Below are 27,897 nucleotides of genomic sequence, written 5' to 3'. Positions count from 1 at the left end.
TTTTTTGAGATGGGGTGACTAGAACTGAATACAGATGAAATATATACACCGGACCCTCGCTAGAACACGGGATTTGGGATCCAGGCGCGGTACTGCGTTAACGCGGGGACTGTGTTAAAATGAATCGCAATTAAAGTAATTAAATTTGGGATCCATGGGTGCGACCGTGTTATGTGCAAATTTGTGCTATATAGACATGCGTTCTAGTGAGGGTCCGGTGTAACTGATTCTTCATGTCTTAACATTTTTTTCTATTGAAACTGTCACTATGCATTGAGCACAGGGTTTGACTGAATTGTCCACAGTGATATCCTGATTTTTATCCTGAGTAATTTTGAATCCACCAATATTCAACCAAAGAAAAATCATCTCTTAGTGTGTGACCAAACCTAGTCACGTGGGTGACACATTTGGTTTTCATATGCTGCATTTGAATGCTGATTTCAAATCTGGTTTTGCTCTTATAAAGGGACAGTCATACCTACCTGTGCAAAGTGCATTGAAACAGTAGTTTAGTAGACAAGTAAGATTTCCTCAAGACTTCTGCCAATTATACTACCATTTCTGATGCCTTGTACCAGAAGTACTCAACTTTTTCCAAACGAAATACTCCACCTTTCCATTCTCCCTTATTTCTCTGTGCTCCTCTCCACCAATCTAGCCATTACTAGAGTTGAGTGAAATTTTTTGTGCAAATCTATTTTTTTGGCCAAAAAATGCAGATGCAGTTCAACCAAAACAATTTGCTAATCTTGATGTATTTCAATGAGTTGTTTAGGTTGAATTAAAAAAAGAAATTGGAAATGTCAGAATGGTTCATTTTGTCTTTCTGACATGAAAATGGTTTGACCTTTCTGTTTTAGAATTTCATTGTTTTATCTGAAAGCCCTATTTTTGTTTGTGATTGATTCTGTATTTTTCATAAACATAAAAAAAAAGTTTAGAAACCCTCAAAAACAAAAGAAAACATTTAGTCAGACTAAAGGTTTTGTTTATCCCAAAGCAAAATTATTTTTAGCTTTGACATTTTTCTGGAAAAAGGGATTTTTTTCCCCCACATTTTGGGTCAACCCAAAGCAAACTTTTGTTTGTTTATTTTGGCCACCAAACCAAAAATTTGATTATTCATACAGCCATGATCCTGATCCTGTTTAGCAATATGGGAAGAGTAAGGTAGGTAATCAGTCACCACCCCAACACCTAATGAGGAGTCACAACCTCCAGGCTGAGAATCCCATACTTAAAGCTGTTTCACAATCATTTTACAGTATCTGTAGTATCAGCTATAAATTGTGCAGCTGACTTTCAGAAATCTTAACACTTTGTGGGTCCTGCATAGTTCAAGGATTTAGTACTAGAATATGGAGCTTTACATCTCAAAGTCAGCAGTATGAATCTATCCATGTGCCGTGCCATACCATATGATGGCGATTTGATCTATGTGAAATAAGTTGGTCTGTCCAATTCCTGGCAACCTTGCATTCACCTCACAAAAATTACCATCACACAGGTGGAAACATTTTTGGTATTCTAAGCAGACAGGTAAAGAAATAAATTTTGGAGACTGATCTATACTGTCTGACACCTAGAGGTGTAGTTCCTTATGGTCAGATAATGAGGATCTAGGACCTATGAGGCATCTTCCTATCCCCTAGCTGTGTGGCCTTAGAAGGAAACTGCAGGGAGTAGTCAGCCAGAGACTGAAACTGATAGAACAACTACAGAAACATTTTAAGTAAAGACCATGGGACACTGATGATGTCAACAGATGGCATTCTGTAGGTTTCACTCTCGACATTCTCTCCCCTCTGCTGTTTGGCTGTTTACTCCAACTCCTCTCATCCACTTACTCCTCATGTCCTCTCTCCCTTCTTTTGTCTTTCTGTTTGGCTAGTCCCATTCTAACAGAAACCCACCTAAATTATTTAAATAACAAAAAATATTTGTGGCACTCACATGATGTTATATGATGCTATATCATTTCCCCCTACCCTCTATCTGATTTTTTTTTAATTTAGATTAAGATTTGATTAAGTTCTTTGAAACAGGGACTCTGTCTGATTCAGTGTGTAAAAGGTGCCTGGCACAATGGAACCCGCTTTCGGTTGGCCTCTTGGTGCTACCTTAAGATATAATAATACATTAGTATGGATTGCTGCCTTGTTCATGTAGTTGGTTTGGGCCAGAGCTGCTTTTTTCCTCCAAGTCCTTTTTGGATCTAAATTGAGCATATGCAAAATGCTTTGCTGGATTGGGGCTATAAATGGGACTCCATGTGGGCATAAATGTCCACCTCTGATGATCTCATTACAGGATCACATAGTTTTTAATTTTTATTTCCATGTGATATCTCAGAAAAGAAGAATTCAATTTCCTGATGAAGGTTTTCCTGAGGAGGTTTAAAAAAAAAAAAAAGAATGAATGTCTGTTGAAAATCTTTAAATATTTCTTTGGTAATTCCACTTAAGTGGAAAATGAGCTTAAAAAAATAAAAATTCCCAGCAAAAGTCACAGTTGTGTATGATGCACTTACTATACAAACTGTGTATGCTTTTTCTTTTTCCAAGCTGAATCTGGAAATAGAGATGAATAAATATCACTTCAATTATATTCAAATAAAAAATTGCTATAGGTAATGTATGCTCTTATTAGCATGTTAATGCTAATAAGACAGCATCTGCTGAAACTTCTGCTAGTGTTTACAACTAGAAGTAGCTCTAAAAATGCAGTTTTAAAAGTTAAAAAGAAATAACTCATGATGTATAAAAATTTGACTTACAGTATATTATGGGAAAAGATATTTAATGCTGTATCTTATACTCATGAATTCAACATTGTTTTATTGGGCCAGGAAGCCTACTGTAAATGACAGAAAACAATGTCATGTTCTAACTGTTCTGTTTGTTCACAGTTGCTGTTATGTTCAACTTCCCAGACCCAGCAACAGTAAAAAAAGTGGTTAATTGTCTACCACGTGTTGGCATTGGCACTAGCTTTGGGCTACCACAGACCAGGTATTTTACTATGAAAGATATAAGCTACAGTATGATTTTTCTTAATTATCTTCCTTTTTTTAACTAAATGGTTTAAAAACACAAAACAACCCACCTGCTGTACACAGTTTTTTCAGTTTAGTTGTACTGGAGAATTTCAAAGGCAGAGCGGAGCTCATCTTTATTATATAATCATATGACCAGAGAGAATGAGTTTTGAGGGCTTTGGATTTCTGTCACATTATGGAGAAAGTTGCCCTCTCACTGGCTAAGACACAGTCACTTTCCCTTTATGCTTGTCAGCTCTGTGAAATGTAGGAATCTGCTTGGAGGATTGATTAGCTTTTGTGGCAGTTTTCAATTATGTTAGGTTGACTGAGACATCCTTCAACTCTCCACGACACCTCAGCCTAGCTGAAAATGGCAGTTTCTCATCAGTAGGAAACTATGCAACTGTATAGAAGTGGATGAGTTGAAGAAAGACTGAGGTAGTCATTTGGTGCACTTGCATTTGGTGCAACTCTGGAGGCCAAAGTTCAAACTTTACCTTAGGTTACAGGTGAAGTGAATTTGGTGATTTCAGGCTATTTGTCTGCATCCTAAAACTGCTCCAGAATCTGCCCAATTGACCTTTTAGAAGGGGCTAGGCCTGGGTTATCAAGAATGTTCTGAATGAAACAAAGGGGCACGATCCCTTGTCCATTCAATTAAATGGGAATTGGATTAGGTCCCAAGTAAGTGGTTCCATCATCTGCTTACAGGTGTATTTAGTCATAATCAGTTATTTTACTCCATCACTTTCAATGAGTAAACTTTAGAAAAAAAAAAAGTCTTTCTAAGAATTTTCTTAAGAAATGGCAATATTGAATTAATTGTATCACTGTTCTTTCTTCAAAGTTAGGAATGCTGTCGTTTTGTTTTGTTTCATGTATGAATGGGACGAAATGAAGTGGTGATAAATATTTTGGACATGGTTTTCACAGTGATAAGAAAAGGTCCTCCAGTCTCTTAAATCTGATCTGTAACAGTAACAACTGTTATACAGTCATGCTTTAAGGAAAATTAGGAATTAAATTATGATATTTCATTAAGAATTTGGTTTTTACTGCTTGAAAAATTGAATGTAATGTGTCCACTTTAAAGGTACAATTAGTGCATATGCAGTTGTAATTTAATGTAATACTTTTACTATAACAATATTGATAAAATATAAATTGTTAATAGTTTATCAGTAGCACAAATAAATACGTGAGCCACAGTTATTCTGTTTAACGGGTACTGGAAAAGGCTAATTCTAGATACTTCTTAAATAAGTACTGCTGGAGTTCGCAGATGTTTTTATTATGAATAGAATAATCTTATGGAATTTCGGGATCAACCCTTCTCTGCTTGATTTATAATTTCCAGGGAATAGTTTTCTATTCTTTCTCAAACTTCAAGAAATCTGGCATCAAACTCCAATAGTTTAATTGCTTGAGTTATTTATGGCTAAATCCCCAAAGTTGCTCAGCATTTAAATCTCAAGAGAGTGGATTTTATAATAAAAGTCCTTTCTTCATCTGATTGTTGTCTTTTGTTCTCAAGGCACTTAGAAACAGACACCAAAAGATGGCTTTATTCTAAGGTGAATTTTTAAAATGCCATATAATAATTTTCTTATTTAATAATCTACCACCTCTATAAATCATGTAGATGTAACACATTTCAACCTCTTGGATTGGTTGAGCTTGCACAACTATAGAGGTTTGTGTTTAACATTCACAAGAATTCAGATCATGGCACATGAAAATATCCAGCTGTCAAATGATTTTTAGTCCTTTGTTCTCTTTAGGTTATAAAACCATGAAAATAAACTTTAGAAATCTCCAAAATAGCAACTGGACCTTCACCAGACAAATCTAACATAGCACTTTAACCATTAAGATAAAACATGCCTACAGTTACATGTTGTTGCATTTTTCAATGTAAATTACATCTGATTTAAGGTCTGTTTTCATTATAGAGAGAATTGCCTTGCAAATGTAAGCGGGGGAATGGTCTCACTATTGTGGGGAACTTTCCTGGCTTCTGCACTACCCCAGGGAGGTGTGCTAGCGAAAGGATCTGAGTCCTCGCTCCCACTTCCTTTACCAAGAGCCTTCCCTGCCCTCGAGGACTCCCCTTCCACTCTCCTGTCTGGCAGAGTCCTTGTAACCCAACAAGGCTGGGCCCAAGATTCCTGGGGGGGCTTGACCCCCAACCTTGCTGTGGTCACCTAAGACGGGGCTAGAGTGTCCCCACTCCAGGATACTCTCTCTGCACTGGACACTTCCCTGACCCACTGATCATTACATATGATTTAAATCAAATACAATTTTATTTAATCAACAATTAGTTTAAAAAGGAATAAGGAAAAATGTGAAAGGTTAAAGGAAAACACATCACCCCGCTCTGTGGCAGGGAACATTACAGTGTCTCTGAAATGTCAGGGCAGTTCACAGTCTGTTCCTTGTAGGTCCCAGGCCTCCTCCTCAGGCCCTGGCTGTGCTGCAGGGGTGCTGCGGGTTGGACACTTGCTCCAGTGGTGGCCACATGCTCTCAGTTTCTAAGTGGCAGGACCCTTCTTCCCAATGTCACCCCCACCCTGTTGGGGTTATGATCCCCCTCCAAGCCTGGCCTCCAGAGCCTCTTGGCTGAGGCGTCTCCCTGTGCTGGGCCCACTGCCCAGGGTCCCCCCTCACTCTTTCCAGCTGCTCACCGCACCCGGCTCCGGACTGCTCCAGCCCCAGCTCCACTACTCTGTCTCAGCACTGCTGCTGCTCTGCGTCCAGCTCCCTGTGCTGCTTCGTTGGCTCTGGTTGCCACAGCTCTCCTCTCAGGACAAGTCTGCTCTGCAGGCTGCTTCTGTGACTCTGCTCCCAGCACTGACCTGCTTCGTGGGCTGCTTTTCTGGCCCCTCTGGCTCTGGTTGCTTCAGCTCTCCTCCCAGGGCAAGTCTACTCTCTCTGGGCTGCTTTTCTGATCCCTCTGAATCTGGCACAGCTCTGCTCCCCAGTTCAGCTTGGGCCCCTGCTTTCTCCTTAGCTTGGCCCCACTCTGTCTGACCCAAGCAATTTCAGCTTAAATGGAAGACAAGACCCCCTCCCCGGCCTCCTGACTCCCTGATTAGCCTGTCCGGCCTATCATTCAGGCTGACCTGGAGCTTTGGCCTCTCCCCATTGTACCTGGGGACTGTCAGTCTCAGGGTCCTGATTTCCCATCGACCCTTCCCCTTTTAGTACTGGGAGCTAGCCAACCAAAACATCCCCACTAATGTTAATAAGGGGACAACAGTCCCCTTACACAAAGTGTATTAGAGGGGTCTGATTTGTAAAGCTCTCTAACGTGTTGTGCTATAATTGCCCAGTGTAGAACCTCCTGGTGTACTCTAAAAGGTAACTAGTTCATGTTAACATCAGAAGGCTTTACAAATCATACTCTTCTGGCGCTCTTTAACATGCCGTGTAGACAAGCCCCAAGCCTGTTCTCATCTAGTAATCATAAACTAAAATATGAACAATAGTCTATATGCTATATATGATATAACAATTTAGGTGTACTTATTCTTCCCATAAGAAGAATTTAGGCACTCAAATATTCATATTTCTATATGATCCCTCTCCAAAGTTTCACAGCTATGAAATCCAGAAGTAAAAAGAGTATTCCTCTGTTTTGCAATAAAAGTAGATAGGTACAAAAGAGAGGATTCCAGCCTTCTTAAAAGGTTTCATATTATTTTCTCACTGTAAAGATTTTGTTTTCCAGACGCATCTCTTTGGCTAGTCCACGCCAGATTTTCAAAGCTTCCAATATGACCCAGCGGTGGCAGCACAGAGAAATTTCAAACTTTGAATATCTGATGTTTCTAAACACCATAGCTGGTAATGTACTCCTTCAATTTTCTACTTCAGAAAGGAAAATATTAGTGGATCAGTTACTGGTAGCACAGTCTCTTCAGGACATGAGGATAATGACTCACTGTTAGATTCACTCCTATGTGTAAACTTTCTAAAAATAGACCTTTTCCCATGCAGCTTATAGATCATATTTTTTTTTCAGATTAAAATATTTCAGTGATGATCCAAGTACCCCTAAAATGCATTTTCTTTATAATCAGAGGTAGAAAAGTTTACATTGAACTCAACTTGAACAGGGTAGCCGAAAGTGCAGAAGGTCCTGTCAGCGGTGGCCTCTTTACTATTACCATTCTTTTTTCAATACTCTCAAAACTATCTAGCTCTACCTATGACAAAACAGGCTCACCTAATCCCAATGTCTAAACATGACTGCAATCTCCTGTTTGTTGATGAATCATGAACACTCAGTTGGAGAGACTGAATGCTCCCATGGGCAATAAATGTCATTGTTATTTGGAAAGGGTTTGCCAAGTTCACAACCACTGCAGTCCTGGGAGGCCAATCATCTCCTCCCACAGTTGATTTATTCCTCAATCAGGGAGCTGATCTAACCCCTGCTCTAGTGTCTGAAATACTGCTTACCTACGCTTAGTATATGCTTCATTTAGTATATCTCATTCCAGTAGATTCCAGCCAGGACTTAATGCAAGACACTATGCTGAAGTAAGTTGTCAGGGATAAAAGAACAGTACATCATTAGAAGAACACAGGCTGGGACAACTATGTGGAATATTATTTTCCCAAATATCTTGCTCTCAAAGTATTATGAAACCGCTCAATTCTCAATCGCCATTATTTGTGGCTTAGACTACACTGAAAAACCTGCTAGCATAGCCCCAGACCTAGATAGTATGGAAATAATGGCTAGGAATAAACACCTCAACTCCTTCAAAGCACATTTCATAAATCAGTCTGTCCTTAATTAATCGTTGCCTCACAGATGCCAAGATGCTGGCAGCTTTTATAAATAAGAGGATTGAGTTGATTTCATTGCAAGCTTCCCATCCAAATGAGATGAGTTGAACCCTTTCCTAAGGCAAACTAGCTTGGGATCCATGACACAAATTTTTCACATCCAGTGAATGATTCCATGCACCAGAATCCTTACTGCTGAGGAGAGGGGTTGTAATGAAATATCGAGAGAGCAAAGTGAGGTAGTGATACCTGTTGTTTAACCTAGAAGGAGTAAAAAAGATAATGAACAAAGGGAAGGCTAAACTATTCATGTTTGGGGTAGCAAGGCTCTCTTTACGTTTATTAAACACACACCTACACCCATCAGGCAAGGTGGCATTTCAAAAGGCCTGAATCTGGAGCTTGGCTATGGACCGGGCTGTGCCTGTCTATAAGAATGGGCTCTGGAAGCTCCAATATCCTGACCAATGTACACCTACTCCTTCCCGAGGCAACCTGGAGGTGGTATTGTGTGAAGCATCCCATTCTGCAAGAAAGAGATTAATGAAGTTGAGAGAGTTCATAGAAGAACAAAAATAATTTTCTAGGGACTTTGAAGGGAATGATTAATAAGGAAATAGTAAGAGCTACATACATATTTAAATGTGTAAATATCGTTGGGAAGAATATGTAATGTGGTGTATTTGTGTTATTGTTGGGGTAGTGGGATAAAACCAAGAAAAGAAAATTTAGACTGAGTATTAGGAACCATTTCCTGACAATGAGATAGATTAGGCTGTGAAATACTCACCCTGGGAAAGTGGTAGAAACGTGTCACTTGAGACTTTTGAAAGAAGACTGGACAAAACACTAAAAAATGTATTGTTGGAAGGAATCTTACATTGGCAGGAAGATGGTTTGAATTATCTAACTTTTATGATTCAATGAAAAGCAAAGACTATACTTTCATGATATATAAACATAATATCATATCTAAAACTTTGCAATGTATCCATCAAAAAAAGAACTAGAAACAATTTTGGTAGCACATTTTGTTTTCACCAGTTTAGTTCAACTGATGGACTAAATTAAGCACAAATATAGAAATGAAACTTAAATACTTCAGGCCACATTTTCCAGTCTGTTTTTAAGTGTTCATATGGTCAGTGGAGAATTCCCTTTATTCATGTGAACTTTCTGATGATGGAAAGTTGGTGGATGTGACTTTATCTTGTGCCAGTGTCATGCAGCTCAAAATCTAAGATCTGCACCTCTTCCTTCTCCAGTGCACCCAAGTGTTGCACAACTGGAATGGAGAATCTGCCACTTTATTTCTATGCACAAAGGTCATTGGCCTTTTCTATTCCTATAGTCAGTTCAGTTTAGAGTAGCCTAGGAGATTAGATTATAGATCTGTACAAAAACCAAAAAATAAAAAGATACATATAAAACCGAATGCATTTAACTGTCACTTTTTATAGCGTGCAAGAGAGTTGACAATTAAAATTGAATGAACTGCAATATTTAAAATGGAATACTGGCAATCCAATAAAACTTTTTCATATCCTTTTCAACAAAGAAAATTCAGACATTGCAATTGTAAAAGATTTATAATAAAAAAGCATTTCTTGTGGTGGTTATCAAATTATATAATAAATCATATCTCCAGGGTCAGTATTTTGTTTAACTCTATTGCCTTTAAATAAAGTGGTGTTTCTGTTTTCACCAGGACGTACTTACAATGACTTAAATCAGTATCCCGTATTCCCCTGGGTTATCACTAACTATGAATCAGAAGAGTTGGATCTTACGCTTCCTAGCAACTTCAGGGATTTGTCAAAGGTATTTGTCATCAGAGATGATAAGTTTTCAGTAACTGTCACAGTAGCTTACATTTTTTGTACATATCTTTTTCCATGTTTGTGAGATATATTAATACTATTAAATGCACAACCATTAGCAGAATATCATATTTACACACAGGTACCGCTAATAGGTAGAGGACCAACTGTGTTTTATGGGAAAATGAGTTATTGGTATGCATAGTTTCCACTGATACCATTTTAAGACTATTTTCAATAGAAGATGCCTTCAGTTATTGAACATACATGCAATTAGTTTGAACATTTTTTTTAAGTTAGAAACACAAACAGAGAAAAGCATGGATGGTAAGGACTAAAGATCAGCCAAGTCCATTCATTGTGTTTTTGATGAAAATCCCTTCTTCTTAGTTGGTAGATCCTGTGATGGTGTTATGCCTTAAGTATTTCCTCGGTCACATCCTTATTCCCAGTGTGTAAATAAACTATTTTCTCTGTCCCTTTAGGTGTCCCCTTTAAGTACCATAAGTACCTACTGTAATGAAGCTAACTTTTTTTCTCTCCAGAGACAACTTTGTCAATTCGATATGCCTTTCTTCATACAACTCTTCCTCCATACCCATAAATTAGTCTTGCTGCTTTTTTTGTACTTGATTGAAACTGTTAAGGTATTCTTTCTTAAGTGAACGATGTGGGTACAATATTGCATTTTGCAAAAGTGGTCTCATTAAGCTTTATTCAGTGGAGTCATTATCTCTCTTGTTTTATACTTGCTCTCTCCATTTATTTCAGCCTCATGGACGATATGATTTATTTGCAACTTCCATACACTAGACCATAACTTCCATATGGTAGTATAGTATCCTAAGCTGGTTTTCTGTGTGTCTTGGTTTCATAGGACTGACTCAAAACATTCTAATTTTATTTAAATTGCTAGTGCATTAGTTCATTGAATGTCTTGGTGAGAGCTAGGTAAAAACCATTCCATTATCCACTGCCCTTCATTCAACAAAGTTTTGTCATGTCTTCAAAAGAATTCTGTCAGATGATTCTGATCATAGCCACTGCTGGATATCACTTAATTTACTTGTAGAACAGTTAGTATGGTTTGCTCCCATTATTATATTTAGAAATTTACACTAAGAAGTAAGTATTGAGGGATTCTGTGAGGTCTTACCTTGTGATTTCGTGTGCACATATGAGCATTGCTGGAGTTTCAGCTGGTGAGGTGTGTGTGTGTTTAAATTCTAATTTTAGCTTGCTGATGTTTATATTCCATAAGATTTTTCTAAATGTCAAAGTTTATAGATATTTTTCAGTAAAACTTCTTGGGAAATATTTCTTATATTACTCCTACCTACAATGCCAAAATTATACACTATTGCCAATTTGGAAAAATACTAGCGGGAAAAAATGATGTTCAGTTATGACACTCAGGAGAATGAAATGCAAACTCAGGGATGGATTTAAAATGGCATTCCACAACTTTATTAACATTTTAACTTTAAGCCAGCACCTTCCCCACCTTCTCATGATCCTAAATTTCAGATATTTACTTGGGTTCAGTGTGCTATTAAAAGCCCTTATGTAATACAAATTATTATAAATAATAACAATGCCATATTAGCAGCATTCAGAGTAGGCCTCTAACTGCTAGGATTTGACTACCTCTTAACCCTCTGTCCTTTGTACAAGGAATGACAGTACACATAAGAGGTGTACTGCTACGAATTAAGGTCTCCTTTTTGTTCCTGGAAGCTAATAGGGTCCAGGAGTTACTACATAGGTTCTTACTCATGTTTACCCTAGGATCTGGTGCCTTTGAGCCTCTGACCTGTACTGGATAGTAGTCAGAAGTTATTATTCTTCTTTGAGTATTATCCCTATGGGTGCTCCATTGTAGATGTCTGTGTGCCCCTGCGCCTGTAATCAGAGATTTTTGGTAACAGTGTCCCATTGAGCCCGCACATGTGCCCTCCCTCCCTCTGGTCTGCCTCTTAGTACTGCATGGGGGAACCCAACTCACTTCCTTCTCTACGCTTTTGGCCTCAGACAGAATGAGAAGTCCTCCCTTCCTTATCTGTGTTATTAGCATAAGTAGTGTTTGTTTTTTTACCTTTGTTCTCCTTAAAAGTAGTTAGGCTAGTGATTATTTTATTTTATTCCTTTGGGATATTATAATTAAAAAAAAAAAAAAAGAAGAAGCCACCAGCAGACTCCCCCTGGAAGGGCTTGTAAAAAGAGCTCCTCTGAGCAACTGGCCAGCCAGAGGCGTTTGCCAGTGTGGCCATCTCGGCACCGATCCAAACACATGGTTCCGAGTAAAAGCGGCTACCTTGGTAGATACCAGCAGCTCTGAAGCAGGCACCTGAAAATGGACCTCTTGCTGTGAGCTCTGCTCTGTGGCACCGTTCTGGCCCCTGGAGAGGGCTTCTGCAGTCATGCTCTGATGCTGGAAACCCTACTGCCCCTTAAGGAGAGGGGACAATTACCATACCATCTCTAAAAGAGTGACACAGAGAAACCCTTTGGTACCAGGTGCAACAGAACTCCCATCTAGGAAGTGTTCTGCACCATCCCAACCATTGATACTGACAACATGCTACACACACTCCTCTGTGGTACCACATGAGCCCATGGTAGCACACATGCTCTGGATCTCTGGAGACCTGTGGCCTCAGGACCCAGGGAGGGACAATTACCGTACCATCTCTAAAATAGTGGCACCAACAAACTTTCTGTACTGGGCACAGCAAAACTCTCATTTAGGGAGTGCTCTGCCCGACTATCGGTACTGATAACATAACACGGACACTCTGTGGTACCAAATGAACCCATGGTACTGCGTGAGCTCTGGTACCCTGGAGACCTGATGATTAGGGAAGAACCACAATCCCCATTACTTGGTACCAGAACCCCGATATCGAGCGCATCCCAGCACCCAGAATCGCTCTTGACACCGGGCTGTATGCTTCCAATACCCCAGTCAGCGCCACCTTTACCCTGACGAATCTGACACCGGCCAGGAGGAAATCATTTCTCTGGCCGCTCATCATGGTCCACTACAAGGGTCCTCCCAATTCCATCAACAAACCTACAATCATGCTACGGGCCCCCTGAGGTAAGGCCACCGCCCATGCCTGCCTTCCTCCCTCCCTCTCCCCCCCAAGACCATATTGTAATTCTTGGGCGACATACACACATGTCACAATCATCCACAGTATCTCTCGGGGAGAATCCACCAGATGGTTTGCTACAGCCTGGCTGTCCAGAGCACCTGAGTCAGCGCAGGAGAGAGCTTTTTCGGAACAGGAAAAAAGAACCCGAAGAGGACGCTTCCCCTTCAGCACACTTCTCCTCATCTCTCCCAGATGAGGCTGTGCTGCCCACCCCTCATCACTAGGTGAAGATTTTAAGAACTTTCTGGATCTTACCAAGAGGGTGGCAGATGAGCTGCAGATTCCCCTACAGAAGGTGGCAGATACACATCACAAGTTGGTGGAAATTCTTCACAGCACTTTCTCATGTAGAATTGTCCTCTCAATTAATGAAGTGATTCTAGATCCTACCAAACTCATCTGGCAGACACCAGCCTCCATCGCACCAAGCAGCAACAGAGTGTAAAAAACCCAAACAAACAAAACAAAAACAACAACAACAACAACAAAAAACCCAACAACAAAAACCCTACATCTCTACCCAAAGAGGCAGACTTTGTTTTCAACATCTGCAACCCAACTCCATCATAGTGGATGTGGTTAATGCATGAAGCAAGCAACATAATGCCAAGTCAACTCCATACGATCAGGCTTGGCAAGATGGCATATTCGTCAACAAGATTACAGTTTAGAGTCATAAATTACCAAACTGACATGGCCAAATGAAATTTTATTAATTATGGGAAACCTAGTGTGTTTCCAGAACATTACTGGAAACAAAAAAAGAACAGATTCAGGCTATTCTTAGAGATGGTCAGTTAGTAGTCAGACTGGTCTTAGAGACAGCACTGGATGTAGCTGTTACAGCTGCCCACCCAGTCTCCATGCCAGTGGTACTGAGGCGGGTTGTGGTGTTTTTTTTTTTGTGTTGGCTACTCCTCTCTATATCGCCCAAAGAGCTACAGAATTCCAGTTTGAAGGGCCAAACTCTTTGCAGAGAAGACAGATTTTCTTTCCACATCCTGAAGGATTCTCAGACCACGTTACACTCCTTAGGAATCTACATGGTGGGACAGAAGAGAAGATATACCTCTCAACTGCACCACAGGTCACAATCTTCTCAATAGGCACCATCTCAGTGCTGTTATGAGCCACAGTGTAAGAGGACCAGGGCTCAAAAATAGGAACAGTCTGCACTCCAGTCTGTGACATCTCAAACTGCCTCTTATAAGCACTTGAATGAGCTGGTCGAGGGCCTGAATAATGATACCTTACAGCATCAGCTGCCATCTATACACCTGTCACGCCTCTCAGAAGTCACCTTGCCCTACTTCACAGAAATTAGGACCACCTCTAAAGCAAGGAGATTGATTTCTAGCCCTGAACCTACATTTCAAGCTCCCCTTCTCACAGCCCCCATTGGCCTGGAGCGGCAAACCGTGGCCAGTGGGAGCCGCAATCGGTCGAACCTGCGAATGTGGCAGGTAAACAAACTGGTCCGGCCCATCAGGGACTTTCCCTGAGCAAGCGGCGGACCAGCTTTGAGAACCACTGCTCTACAGGGCTCTGTGGTAGAGAAAGAAGTGAGTGGGGTTCGCCTGTGCAGTGCTAAATAGCCTCGAGGCAGATCACGAGGGAGGGAGGGCACATGCGCGGGCTCAATGGGACACTGCTACCAAAAATCTCCGATTAGAGGCACAGGGGCACACAGACGCCTACAGTGGAGCATCCATAGGGACACACATCTCGAAGAACCATCATTACTGCACAAGGTGAGTAACTTCCTCTTATGAACTCAATTTATTGAACTTAGTACTTTAAAATTGTTATCTTTTTTATTCCTTATTACTCTAAAACTGGGCCATCAGGGAACTGCAATGAAGGGAAAGTAACCCACCAGACATCTTGCCAACCTTTTCGGAGGGAAAAATTGCTTCCTGGTACCCAAAACTGGTGATATGGAGTAAAAGGCAGCCATTTTGGGTAGTGGAAACTGGTTAACTTAGTGGGGAAGTTGGAGGAAAAAATGAGAGTTAATTGCAACCTGATTTCTTCAAATGTATATTCATTATGATGAGTTTTAATTATATGGTAAGTGTACAGGAAAAGGAACCAGTCAGTTTATAGCAAAAAGAATCTAAAAAAGGTGAGAGGCACAGGAGAAAATATTTTTAAACATCTTATTTTTCCTTTTATCCTATGTTGTCCTGTTTTAAGTTGTTTAATTAATTAACTGAGTACCGATCTGCTTGAAAATCTCAAGAAAAGTCAGTCTTTGACTACAGATTATGTGCTGTAAATTTAGGGAAGATGCACGCTGTTCTTTGTACAAAACAAATAGGGAGGAATCTTTCAAGTGCAAAACTAAACCATTCTCAGTGTAGAGGCAATATTGTGCTGTTATAATATTAATCAATGGAATTGATAAATTTGACTAATTAGCTAACTTAATTTGGCTAACTGTATTCTTTCTTGAAATGTTTGACACATAATCTTACATAGATTTTTATATTTTGACAACTCTTTTGAAGTTAAAGAATCAGTAATTTTGAAGGAATTTTAGTTGTGTAATAAGCGCTTTATTGATGCTTTCTAGATGAAAAACTACCTTAAAATGGAATTGATTATGAGTACATATTAATTGAAGGCTAAAAAATATTACAGGGATTTTGAAATTACCTCACCTCAGTCCCTGGAAAAATCATGGAGCAGGTCCTCAAAGAATCAATCCTGATGCACTTGCATGAGAGGAAAGTGATCAGGAACAGCCAGCATGGATTCACCAAGGGAAGGTCATGCCTGACTAATCTAATAGCCTTTTATGATGAGATTACTGGTTCTGTGGATGAAGGGAAAGCAGTGGATGTATTGTTTCTTGACTTTAGCAAAGCTTTTGACACGGTCTCCCACAGTATTCTTGTCAGCAAGTTAAGGAAGTATGGGCTGGATGAATGCACTATAAGGTGGGTAGAAAACTGGCTAGATTGTCGGGTTCAACGGGTAGTGATCAATGGCTCCATGTCTAGTTGGCAGCCGGTATCAAGTGGAGTGCCCCAAGGGTCGGTCCTGGGGCCGGTTTTGTTCAATATCTTCATAAATGATCTGGAGGATGGTGTGGATTGCACTCTCAGCAAATTTGCGGATGATACTAAACTGGGAGGAGTGGTAGATACGCTGGAGGGGAGGGATAGGATACAGAAGGACCTAGACAAATTGGAGGATTGGGCCAAAAGAAATCTGATGAGGTTCAATAAGGATAAGTGCAGGGTCCTGCACTTAGGATGGAAGAATCCAATGCACCGCTACAGACTAGGGACCGAATGGCTAGGCAGCAGTTCTGCGGAAAAGGACCTAGGGGTGACAGTGGACGAGAAGCTGGATATGAGTCAGCAGTGTGCCCTTGTTGCCAAGAAGGCCAATGGCATTTTGGGATGTATAAGTAGGGGCATAGCGAGCAGATCGAGGGACGTGATCGTTCCCCTCTATTCAACATTGGTGAGGCCTCATCTGGAGTACTGTGTCCAGTTTTGGGCCCCACACTACAAGAAGGATGTGGATAAATTGGAGAGAGTCCAGCGAAGGGCAACAAAAATGATTAGGGGTCTAGAATACATGACTTATGAGGAGAGGCTGAGGGAGCTGGGATTGTTTAGCCTGCAGAAGAGAAGAATGAGGGGGGATTTGATAGCTGCTTTCAACTACCTGAAAGGGGGTTCCAAAGAGGATGGCTCTAGACTGTTCTCAATGGTAGCAGATGACAGAACGAGGAGTAATGGTCTCAAGTTGCAGTGGGGGAGGTTTAGATTGGATATTAGGAAAAACTTTTTCACTAAGAGGGTGGTGAAACACTGGAATGCGTTACCTAGGGAGGTGGTAGAATCTCCTTCCTTAGAGGTTTTTAAGGTCAGGCTTGACAAAGCCCTGGCTGGGATGATTTAACTGGGAATTGGTCCTGCTTTGAGCAGGGGGTTGGACTAGATGACCTTCAGGGGTCCCTTCCAACCCTGATATTCTATGATTCTATGATTATTTCAAAACCAACCTGCATAAACCCCAAAAATTGAGATTTAAGGGTATAGTTAAAAGAAATCCAAACATACTGAGGTAAGAAACGTATAGTTAAAGCACTGAAACAAGCTTAATTCTGCACTGTAGTGATGCCATGCAATAATCATGTGATTATGATTAAGCCATTTTAAATATTTTAGATTCCTGATTAAAGTGAATTGACTTTTAAAGATGCATTTGATTTTTATCATATTTTCCCTTAATTATATCACTGTAGTGCTCCTGTCCCAGTTTTCCCTGCCAGTGTTGTGAACCTAAGAGCCACTTATGTCGACTGGCAAAGGGCATACTCCACACACTGTTGTCAAAATATTCAGCCAAACAGTGACTTGTAAGATGTCATGTAAAAACTGGTGGCATCAGAAATATCAAGAATTATAACATTCAAAAACCAGTTGGAGAACACTTCAGTCTCTTTGGTCACTCGATTACAGACCTAAAAGTTGCAATTCTTCAACAAAAAGCTTCAAAAACAGACTCCAACAAGAGACTGCTGAATTGGAATTAATTTGCAAACGGGATACAGTTAATTTAGGCTTGAATAGAGATTGGGAGTGAATGTGTCATTACACAAAGTAAACTATTTCCCCATGTTTATTTCTCCCCTCCAGCCCCCACTGTTTCTCAGACATTCTCGTCAACTGCTGGAAATGTCCCACCTTGATTATCGCTACAAAAGGTTCTCTTCCCCTCCCCCCCATTCTCCTGCTGGTAATAGCTCACCTTAAGTGATCACTCTGGTTACAGCGTGTATGGTAACACCCATTGTTTCATGTTCTCTATGTATATAAATCTCCCCACTGTATTTTCCACTGAATGCATCCGATGAAGTGAGCTGTAGCTCACGAAAGCTTATGCTCAAATAAATTTGTTAGTCCCTAAGGTGCCACAAGTCCTCCTTTTCTTTTTGCGAATACAGACTAGCACAGCTGCTACTCTGAAAGAAATATCATTGTGTAATAGGGTGACCAGATGTCCCGATAAAATCGGGACTGTCCCAATTTTTAGTTCTTTGTCCCGCGTCCCGACCGATGCACAGTCGGGATGCCATTTGTCCTGATATTGCGGCTTTGTCCGCTCCGACGGTGTTTTGTTTGTTTGGGTTTTTTGCTTCGGTAACTCTGGCTGCTTTTTTTTTTTTGCTTCACTCATGTGTCCCAATATTTTGTCCCTTACATCTGGTCACCCTGTTGTGTGATGTATGTACATGTTGTGAATAAAGTTACGTATATTTTCTGGAGATCTGTTTTGGAAGCAGTTGATAAACAAACCTGCCCTTGACAAAGGAATGTAGATTTCTGTCTGCCTGGCTTGATTACAAGTGAAGGACAATGAAAAAACATATCTAGAGTAAACAAAGTGGTTAAGCCAATTGCAAAACCAGACTACCTGAGGATGAGGAAGGGACTTGGTGCCTGAACAAGCAGCAGGGGAGTGGATTTTTTTCTAGAGTTACTTTTCAAAGAATACATTTCAAAGGGTTTCTGGACTTTGAAGAAAAGGGACTCTCCTATTATCCATCACAAAGGACAAAGAAATCAGCACCTACTGATTCTGTGAATGGTGGATCCTACTGCCTGAAGGGCTGGACATGCTTGTAGCTTGATGTAAGTGAGAAAGATGCTTAGGGAAAGATTGTAACTTGCTAAAGTTAGACACTAGAAAGTGTGGGGGTTTTTGTTGTTGTTGTTTTTTTGTTAACTATACCTGTCTCTATTTTTCTCTTGCTTAGGATCACTTAAATCTATGTTCTTTATTAATATACTTATTCTTAGTTTTACTATAAAGCATCTCAGTACTGTGTATTAAGGCAAAGTGCATGTCCTTAGCTGGGCTAACAGGCCTGTGTGTATGTCTGTATATACTGTATTTTTGGATGCAATGGACTTAATTTCCATGAGTGTTCAGTGGGAGGGACTGGATATTACAGAATGATGTCTAGGGGAACTTGAGAACTAGAGTTCACTGACTGTTACGTACAAGGTAAAGTTTAGATAGGCAGAGTCTTGGGGAGTTTGATGGTAAGGTTGACAGAGTATAGTAAGGAGCTGTCATATAGTTTAAGCTCCAGCAATGCCTTCTCTTGCTAAGGTGGAGCAGTGACACAGTGGCTTATTGTTCTGGGTTCCCTGTGGCAAGTGTTACAAGTGTCACCTCAGTCTGCGGTGAAGCCAAGGTAGAAGTGCCATGAGAAACTTTTCAAGCGCTGAGAAGTGACAGCTGGACACTACTCTGTCACTCAGAACTCTGGTTTCAGAGTAGCAGCTGTGTTAGTCTGTATCTGCAAAAAGAAAAGGAGTACTTGTGGCACCTTAGAGACTAACCAATTGATTTGAGCATAAGCTTTCGTGAGCTACAGCTCACTTCATCAGAGCACATGATCAGTCTCTCTCATACCACTGAGTTGTTACAACCAATAGATTATTCTCATGCAAATTAATTACAGAGGAAAAGGTGGTGATTGGTTGAGTTACCTCTGATGCTAGAAAGGCAAATGCAAGAATTACATGAACTTCTCTGTAGCCTATATAATCATAGAAATTGATATCAGTCATTATTAACTTCTTAATTATAACCTAATTTCTTCAACTATACCATATGCTCAATATTTCTATTAATTTTAACTATATGGAAAATGTCTGTTTTTCCATTAAGATAATTTGGCACAAAGAAAAAACTGGCAAAAATACTAAATTTTTTAAAGGGCCTGGTTTTTAATTAGTCTTTAATTCATAAACTGACAGATTTACTTGTACATTCTCAGAAAATTCATTTTGTACTTAAAGTACTGTAAGTTTGGGAAGGATAGAGTGTATTTTTCTTAATAAAATATAAGTTGAATCCCTGCATTTAAGTGCAAAATGGAACATATCCTTAACAATGGCATCATGGCCAGTGCTTCTATAACCGTGGTCAGAGAACTGAAAGATCTCATTTTATTGTCATGTGTCCATCATGCTTACTTGTTTTCCATTTCAGCATTGACCTAATGAGTAAGCGTGTGCCTCCTGAGGGTCTTTTTTTACTTTTCCAGCATAAAAGTATTGTAAAACTCCCCAAACTGGGTAGCTGAGGACTTCTCAAGTATGGAAAAATCCCTAAGGAGCATAAAGTCAGCACAGTCAGTAACTATTCCTCCAGTATAGAGGGGTTGTATCCGAAGGAAGCGTATTCTGAGAATAGGCAGCTAGCGTCCCTTTGGAGGCTATTACCTGCCATTGCAGCTTAAAGCAACCCTAAAGCTACTCTAACTTATGCTGGGCACTGTACTAGCCCCCATCACTCTTAGGCAGTGTTTCCCAAACTTGGGACTCCGCTTGTTCAGGGAAAGCCCCTGGCAGGCCAAGCCAGTTTGTTTACCTGCCGCGTCCGCAGGTTCGGCTGATCGCGGCTCTCACTGGCCACGGTTCACTATGCCCAGCCAATGGGGGCTGTGGGATGCGGCGCAGGCCGAGGGACGTACCGGCCACCGCTTCCCGCAGCCCCCATTGGCCTGGAGTGGCGAACCGCGGCCAGTGGGAGCCGCGATCGGCTGAACCTGCGGACACGTCAGGTAAACAAACTGGCCCGGCCCGCCAGGGGCTTTCCCTGCGCAAGCGGCGTCCCAAGTTTGGGAAACACTGCTCTTAGGGATCACTCTTGATTATGCATTGAGTGATGGTATGGTCTGTTTACTTTTGGTGAAAGTGATGATGAAGATTGTTAAATATTTTTTTAGCCATTTTCTCTTCCTGGTTGGATGGCCAAATGATACAAGTCCAAAGGGAATGGATGCCTTGAGTACTAGGCATACCTCTTAACTGTCCTGGGCATAAGCATTTGAGAATATTATAAGAAATAATCCCAAAGGATAATAAAACAGATAGACACGCTATCTAGGAAGATAGTAATGTGTTAATTAAAACAGAAAAAGTAAAAGTAGTCTTGTTCATGTTGTAAGCCCACTTTCAGGCAACATATTAAATTCTTAGTAACATTTTACCCTTGAGTGGTGATTTATTGCCATTGTCTCCCATTCACGATTTGGATAGTGTGTGTATGTATATACCTAACATGCATCTTCCTTTACCTTAACTGCTGTTGATCAGACAACACTTCTTTATCTGTTAAATTTTAAGTGCTGTTTCTGATGAATGCCAGTGCTTTTGGTGTGCTCTGCAACAGATACAGCAAGAATGAATATGCCATCTATATGTCACAGATGCAGTAATTCAGATTTTGGTTGCTGTATAGATGTTTCTAGCTTTATGGCCCACATATAGGTTATATTTTGAATGTTTTCTTTCTCTCTGGTGGTAGGTTCACAGTAATTGATCAAACAACATTAACCAGCAGCATATTGTTAATAACCGCTATTTTAATGGAAGATAATGTGGGAAGACAGTACATTATGGATCTTACACAACATGTCATTCTTTCAATTTTGGGAAGGAAGATTAAAAATCAAAGCATAAATTATTTTTTACTACTATGAACTTTTAAACTGTTAAAGACTTTTGAAATTATTTCAAGTTATGGGGTTCTAGTAACACTTTTCATTTAACATTCACATGGTTTTAAAAAATAACTACAAACATTCTGAAGTTGTATTTTGATACCAAAAAATAAAAGAATAAACAAGGTAAATTTTTGTTAAAACAGCAGAACAAATAAAAATGCAAGCTTTGGGCAAAGATTACCTGAAGAAGAGATATTTTTGACCTCTTCTATATTGTAAAAAATTTATTGGTCCATAAGAAGTTATTAGTTACCTTTTTTGTTTTGTTTGTACATCTACACTATTGAATTTATAGTGTTAGTTTGAGTAATGCACTGAAATAATTGTAGTTTAAAATACGAAATAATATATCAGTCAGTGGATTTATGTTCAAAACACTTCTATTTTTTGGCACTAAAGTATGTATAGTACACTGTTTATATTTATTACCTATTGTATCCATGCCTAAATATTATAACTTTAAATGTTTGTCACTTTGATTGACAAACCTAGGTGATGGCCTTGTTTATATATTAACTAGTTCTGCACAGTTAGTACAGATTTAAATAACTGCAATGTATAGGTTAAACCCACACTTTATATAAGCAGCTTCTGATGACATTGTTTCGAACATCAGTCACACAATGATAAACCAAAGCAACTGAAATGGATTGTGGTTAATATTACTGTCAGTGTTGCGAATACTCCTGACAAATACCAGCAACATACCACCCTTCAGTTATTCTGCTCCAACTTGAGTGTTTATTTCTTAAGAGGCGATTATGGTTAGGAATGGACATTACATATTTTACTTATAAGCAGTACATATTTTATTTATGTAGCATATAGTGTTTTACAGCAGAATGATTCCCATCTTCTATATTACTTCCATCATCCCAAAGTACATTTTTTCCTTTTCCTCCTTCAGTTCAGGCAATAAATTGTGATGTGCCCATGGGCTTGGGATAGAGAGAGAATATAGAAATAACTGCTACTTGGAAAATTCTGAGATACCAAAGGAGAACTCTTTATGGATGAAAATCCACCCTAAGTGTTTTTAAGATCCTTAATGCACAAGTAAGCTGTGCTGTTGATAACTTCTTTATGTAGTACACACTACTTTTGTAAGACTATAAATTTACCTCATTAGAGGAGGATTATTAAAGCTTTCTTAAATCCCCATATGTCTTCACTTCAGGTGCATGTGTACATCATAATGTTTTACTCTTTTTTTAATCATTTTCATGCAGTATGGGATAAATCATCTTATTTAGATATCTGCAATTTTTGTATTTTATAGTGGGTGCAATAACTTCTGTTCCATCCAAGTGTACAAAAGCAACAAATAGCTTTCACATTCAGTGAACTGAGGTGTTTAATTGGTATGTGGGAGCCGCGGATAGAAAAGTATACTTGGACGAGAAGTAATAGATTTTTTGGTGACAAGTTGTACCTGTCCCATTGTCCTAGCATAAACTTCAATAATGGACATTTCTCTTCGATGCTATGTCAGTGTCAATCCCACTATAGGTGTAGTGTGTCTCATGTGCATGAGGTCGAATTCTTCTGAACACCAGTATCAGTCAGAGCTGCACATGTGCCCTGTGCTTCCTCATGTTCCTGTGTGAGGGCATAAAGGTTGGAGCAGCTGTGACCCTCCCTTCATTCCCTCTTACCACTCGTGGCTGTGAAATATGACATCTAGCAAATGCCTAACCCACTTCTTCTCTTGGAGACTTGTGAAGAAATCTTCATCTTCACACTCCATTTATTTGGACAATTCCCATCTCCTCACCCCCATTCCCGAAAAAGGGAAGAAAAGTTACCAGAGACTCCTACTCCACTGAACACTTCTGTGTACAGCAGAGCAAGGGGCTCGTGACAACTGCCACATCTAATGGCAAATGCCAAACCCTTAAAGTTCTCTTCTGCCTAGGGGAGAGCTATATCCCAGAAGGTGCTCAGTGTGCAAGTCCTTCTCTGTCAGGTTCTGCAAATTCAGGGATGCTTGGCTCAAGCAACATTTGCCAGAACATTCCATACAGGTCATTTCAGACCCAGAGGTGACTGTTGCTATTCAGGCAAGCCTAATAAACCAACTTCAGCCAGTGCTCCTTTGCACATACATCACACCCCGGGATTGGGCAGTGAAAAGAATATGGAGAGCTCACCCTCAGAGCCAGAGACTTCAACACTGACCACTTCAACATCTGCGAAATCTGCAGCATCAGAAACCTTAGTATTGACAGCTTCAGCTCTGGAACCTGCACTGACTGCTGTTGTGCTAGCACCCCAGGCAGTAAAATCAATACCTATCCCTATAAATAAAGGTGATGCTCACTCATGGAGACAGATGGAGCCCAAATACTGCTCAGATGTGAAGGGAATCCCAGAAGGAGGAGACACAACATCACTCCTCAAAGGACAGATCATCTGAGTCCTCGCCCAGCCTGGGAATGGCACAGTGAATGAAAGACTTGGTGCTGACCTGGTGCTGACCATGATGGACCCTACCAAGGTCCCAAGATACATGCTAGAGGAATCTAGAAGAAAAGTTACCAGGGACCTCCAGAGTTGTTTCCTGTGCTGAAGAGATGGCCAGCACTGGAACCGGCCCCAGTGTCATACCATCTGACAGCACCACCATTCAAAGAGGAAAAGTAGGCTTAGTTGCCAGCATTGAGTAGCGATCCCTTCAGACAGTTACACCACAGAGGGCACCAGGTAGCTGTCATTCAGAACCCTGTCCCAGATGGGGCATGAGTGCCACTAGTCTCAAACAGGCCAACCCCCATACGTCATGCCACCTTGGACATAAGGGCCTTACTGGGGACCATCATCAGGCACATCCAGGAGCAGATCCCCCTCCCACACTTCTATAAAGAGGAGGCGATCCGATTCCACAGTGGCATCGTTAACCAAACCACCCACAGTTGAACCAAAGAGACCCTCCAGGAGCAAGAGAGATCTGTCTGTCTTCACTCAAAAAATTGTCCTCATTGCCGGATGACACAATGACACCAGTCCCGGCACTGGTGATAAATAGCTTTAAAGCATTTCAGGATTTCCCGTCACACATTGTGGAGACATCGGAAAGAGAAGTTCCATCAACTCTTTGTTATCTTGAGCACCACAATGCTGGCTAATATTGACTTCCCTATTAAAGAGGGGATCCTGGAACTGGCCAAAGGATTGTGGCAAACACTGGCCACTCTTCCTCCCACTGTGAAAAGAGTGGAGAAGAGATATCAGGTGCCCCAAAGGGCCTTGAACACTCTTATGCCCATCCAGACTCAGGATCTCTGGTTGTTTTGGTAGTACATGAAAAATTGAAGTTTGTGAAAGATGCATGTAAAGACAAAAATAAAAATAAATTTGGACTCTTTGGGCACAAAGCATATTTATCAACTTCACTCTATCCAGGGGGCGAACTCCCAGGTCCTGGTTCCCAAATACTATTTCCTCAATTTATAGATGTAGCAGTCACCAAGACAGGCCTTGTGGTTCCAGGCATCTGGCATACCACACAAGGTACATAACACCATATAGGACCTGCCCTTAGAGGGAATGAAGCTCTCCCTCCAGAAAAAAAATGAAAGCACTCTATTTCCTCAGGACTCAAGGGAAGTGCTGAAGTCCTTAGAGATTTACACTCTGGCCCCTTATAGGAAACCTGACAAGTATCACCTCCAGTAGAGCAGAGACAACATCCTGCTCCTGGGATTAACAATCAGAATGCCCACAAAGAAAGAAACCCAGGTATTCAAAGGGTGCCTGTCTTCCACTGCCTCAGCTAACCTGGTTCCCTCTAAGAAGCAGCAGATTTGACTCCAGTTTGACTCAATGCTCCCATCAAATTGGAGCCAGTGTCCAACTTTGAGAATTACCCTGTCCTTTTCCATCAGGCATGGGTGGCCTTTACAGATGACAAATGAGCGATAGATATAATCAACTACAACTACCCTATCCATTTCCAAATATTATCTCCACCCTCTGTCCTTCCCTGTTCTCTTCAGGGACTCACTATTATAAACAGAAATGGCCTGATTGCTTCATCTAGGGGCTGTAGAAGAGGTTCCACAGGAGTCTTGGGGAAGAGGCTTCTATTTCTGATACTTACCATCCCAAATAAGAAAGGGGATGTTTGTCCTATCCTAGACCTGAGGAGGCTGAAAAATATATATGCTGCCTCATATTCAGGCTGCTAATGGTTGCCTCAGTCATCCCATCTCTTCAGGCTCAAGACTGGTTCGTGTCCCTTGACTTGCAGGATGCATACGTCCACTTAGCCATCCATCTGGCCCACAGGAAGTATCTAAGATTCACAGCATCTAATCAGTACCCATACAAAGTACTGTCATTCAGACTCTGCACAGCATTGAGAGACTTCACAAAGTGCCTGGAAATAGTACTGGCATCCTCAGAAGGAAGGGCATTCCTGTCTACCCTTATCTTGATGACTGGCTGATTTAGGGCAGACCCGAACAGGGGACAGTGGCAAGAATCATAGGATTGGAAGGGACTTTGAGAGGCTCATGGCAGGACTAAGTGTTATCTAGACCATCCCTAACAGCTGTGTTCTCTTCCTGTTCTCTCAGCTGGGTGTTTTAGTGAACTACAAAAGAATCATTCCTTTTCCCATCATGGACAATAGAGTTCTCTGACACCATCATCTCAAAGAAACACAGTTACTAGAGTTATTACTGCAAAATTGTTTTTGCTCTTTTTCGTGGATGTTGCTGCTTTTAAAGATGAACATGTAAATAGATAATTTATACTTGGGGTATGGACTGGTTTGTGCAAATCATTTAATTTTGTAGATAGCACATCTCCGGTGAACTGGTCACATGCTTTGCTGTTAAGATAATAATTCCATTATCATGTAAGGTGATTGGGGTAGAATATTCTTTTTTGTGTTTCCTAAACTACTTAGCGTGAAGCGTACGTAAATCTTTTGCTTTGCTTATTTACCACATGATGTACAGTTGGGCTCCACCAGATTATCTGCCATTAGAATAACTAAAATCAATATTTCAAATTCCAAATCAAATCACGCTATTCGCTGAGTGGAAGACTACATTGCTGCTGGCACCAAGTAATTAGGAATAGATTCCAGGCAGGAATAATAGTTAAGCCTCAACCTCCTTTTAAAGAACTTCACTCCATATTTAGGCACCTTAAAAAGTGGCCTGATTTTAAGAGGCACTAAAAATCCATGATTCCCTTTGATTTCACATATAAGAATCATATTGCATTTAGGCATTGTGGTTCAGACTGTACTTCATCATTGCCATTGCCTTTGCAGAAAGTTTTGGGATCAGCTGCTTGCATCTGTCTGTTCCAAGGGAAGAACCTCTAGATCTGCTGCAGATTCTCATTGTTCTCAAGTAAAAGCAACAGGGATGAGGGTAGACTTTGTAATCTTAGGTCAGAGAGGATTTCAGTCTCATTAATCAGCAGTTTTCTGACCCCATGGTTTGGTCTGAGGTGCTTCCAAGGAAGGCTTGGTGTGCTGCCATTAAGCCAGCACAAGTAGATAAATGCAAGAAAAGTTGTCAATCAGTAGGTATCCAAACATAGGTTTGAGATCACAGTATTTGTGAACAGTTATGAAAGGATCACCCAAGATTCTTTAGGGACAATGGATTTCATATGTGTATGAATCTGGTACTGACATTCTTGTCAGTTTGTCTTTGATAGAGCAGTACAGTATTACTCAGAAGGGTGAGGGGTACGTTCATGCTAATTGCTTATATTCCATTGCAATCTTTGCAATTTGATGTGTTGGTTAGCCTCCTATTTTACTACAAACCCAGGCACAGTACAGGGCATTGAGTGGGTCACTGATGCAGTGGCAGAGATTGGATATGACAGTGCTATACTGTTGAGCAGAGATCTAGGGCACACTATATTAGGATCACATTCTCCTTTCTAGAAAAAGGGCAATTAAGGTAACTGCTTTATGGAACTTAATTCCAAATTATGGTGTCAAATCCACTTGTGGTGAGGCTCTGCCTTTGTGTCAAGCACCAAAGTGGGGGAAGCATGTAGGATGGCATGTACAAGGCCATGACCTGCCCTCAGGTGGTTGTCTGAGTACATACATCTCACAAAGTTACCCTGAGGCCCTAAAAAAAATTTGATTTCACCTATAAGAATCATATTGCATATTGTGGCTTTCGGGGCTCAGGAGGCAGAATAAGATGATTTGTTTCCTGCTCTGAACAGGAGCCCCAGAGGCCATGGTGGCTCATACCCAACCTTTGACCTGGCCTCTTTCTTATGTATCTTGGATAGCATGAAGCTGTTATAGAAAGCACCCCACTCCCCTTCCGGTGACACAACCCTTTCCCAGTGCCATTAGTGACACATATCCACCAGGAAGGAGAGCTGGTGGTCATTCAAAGGACTGGAAGGATATAAAGTCACCAGTCAGAATTGTTTGCCTTCTCTTGCACCTCCCAAGACCAATCTAGAGAGGCCTTTGAGAAACTAAAGCTAGTCTGGTCAGTTTTTGATGAGGTATGGTGATTTCAAGGCAAGCCCTCTCAC

General features: G+C 40.7%; 1 protein-coding gene across 2 annotated transcripts in view; it reads left to right on the top strand.

Annotated features, from left to right (window-relative positions):
* Positions 1 to 27,897, top strand: part of LRBA (LPS responsive beige-like anchor protein) — a 560,210-nt gene that overhangs the window by 360,993 nt on the left and 171,320 nt on the right. For both annotated transcript variants that reach the window (XM_084626698.1, XM_084626699.1), the window contains 3 exons: positions 2,912 to 3,014; positions 6,777 to 6,892; positions 9,552 to 9,664. In XM_084626698.1, coding sequence (XP_084482824.1) covers positions 2,912 to 3,014; positions 6,777 to 6,892; positions 9,552 to 9,664 — 332 coding nt within the window. The remainder of the gene's footprint in view (positions 1 to 2,911; positions 3,015 to 6,776; positions 6,893 to 9,551; positions 9,665 to 27,897) is intronic.

The sequence above is a fragment of the Lepidochelys olivacea genome (genome assembly GCF_965140295.1).
Source record: "Lepidochelys olivacea isolate rLepOli2 genome assembly, chromosome: 4".
NCBI lineage: Eukaryota > Metazoa > Chordata > Testudines > Cheloniidae > Lepidochelys > Lepidochelys olivacea.
The sequence above is the reverse complement of the archived record's forward strand: the minus strand, read 5'-3'. Positions and strand labels throughout refer to the sequence as shown.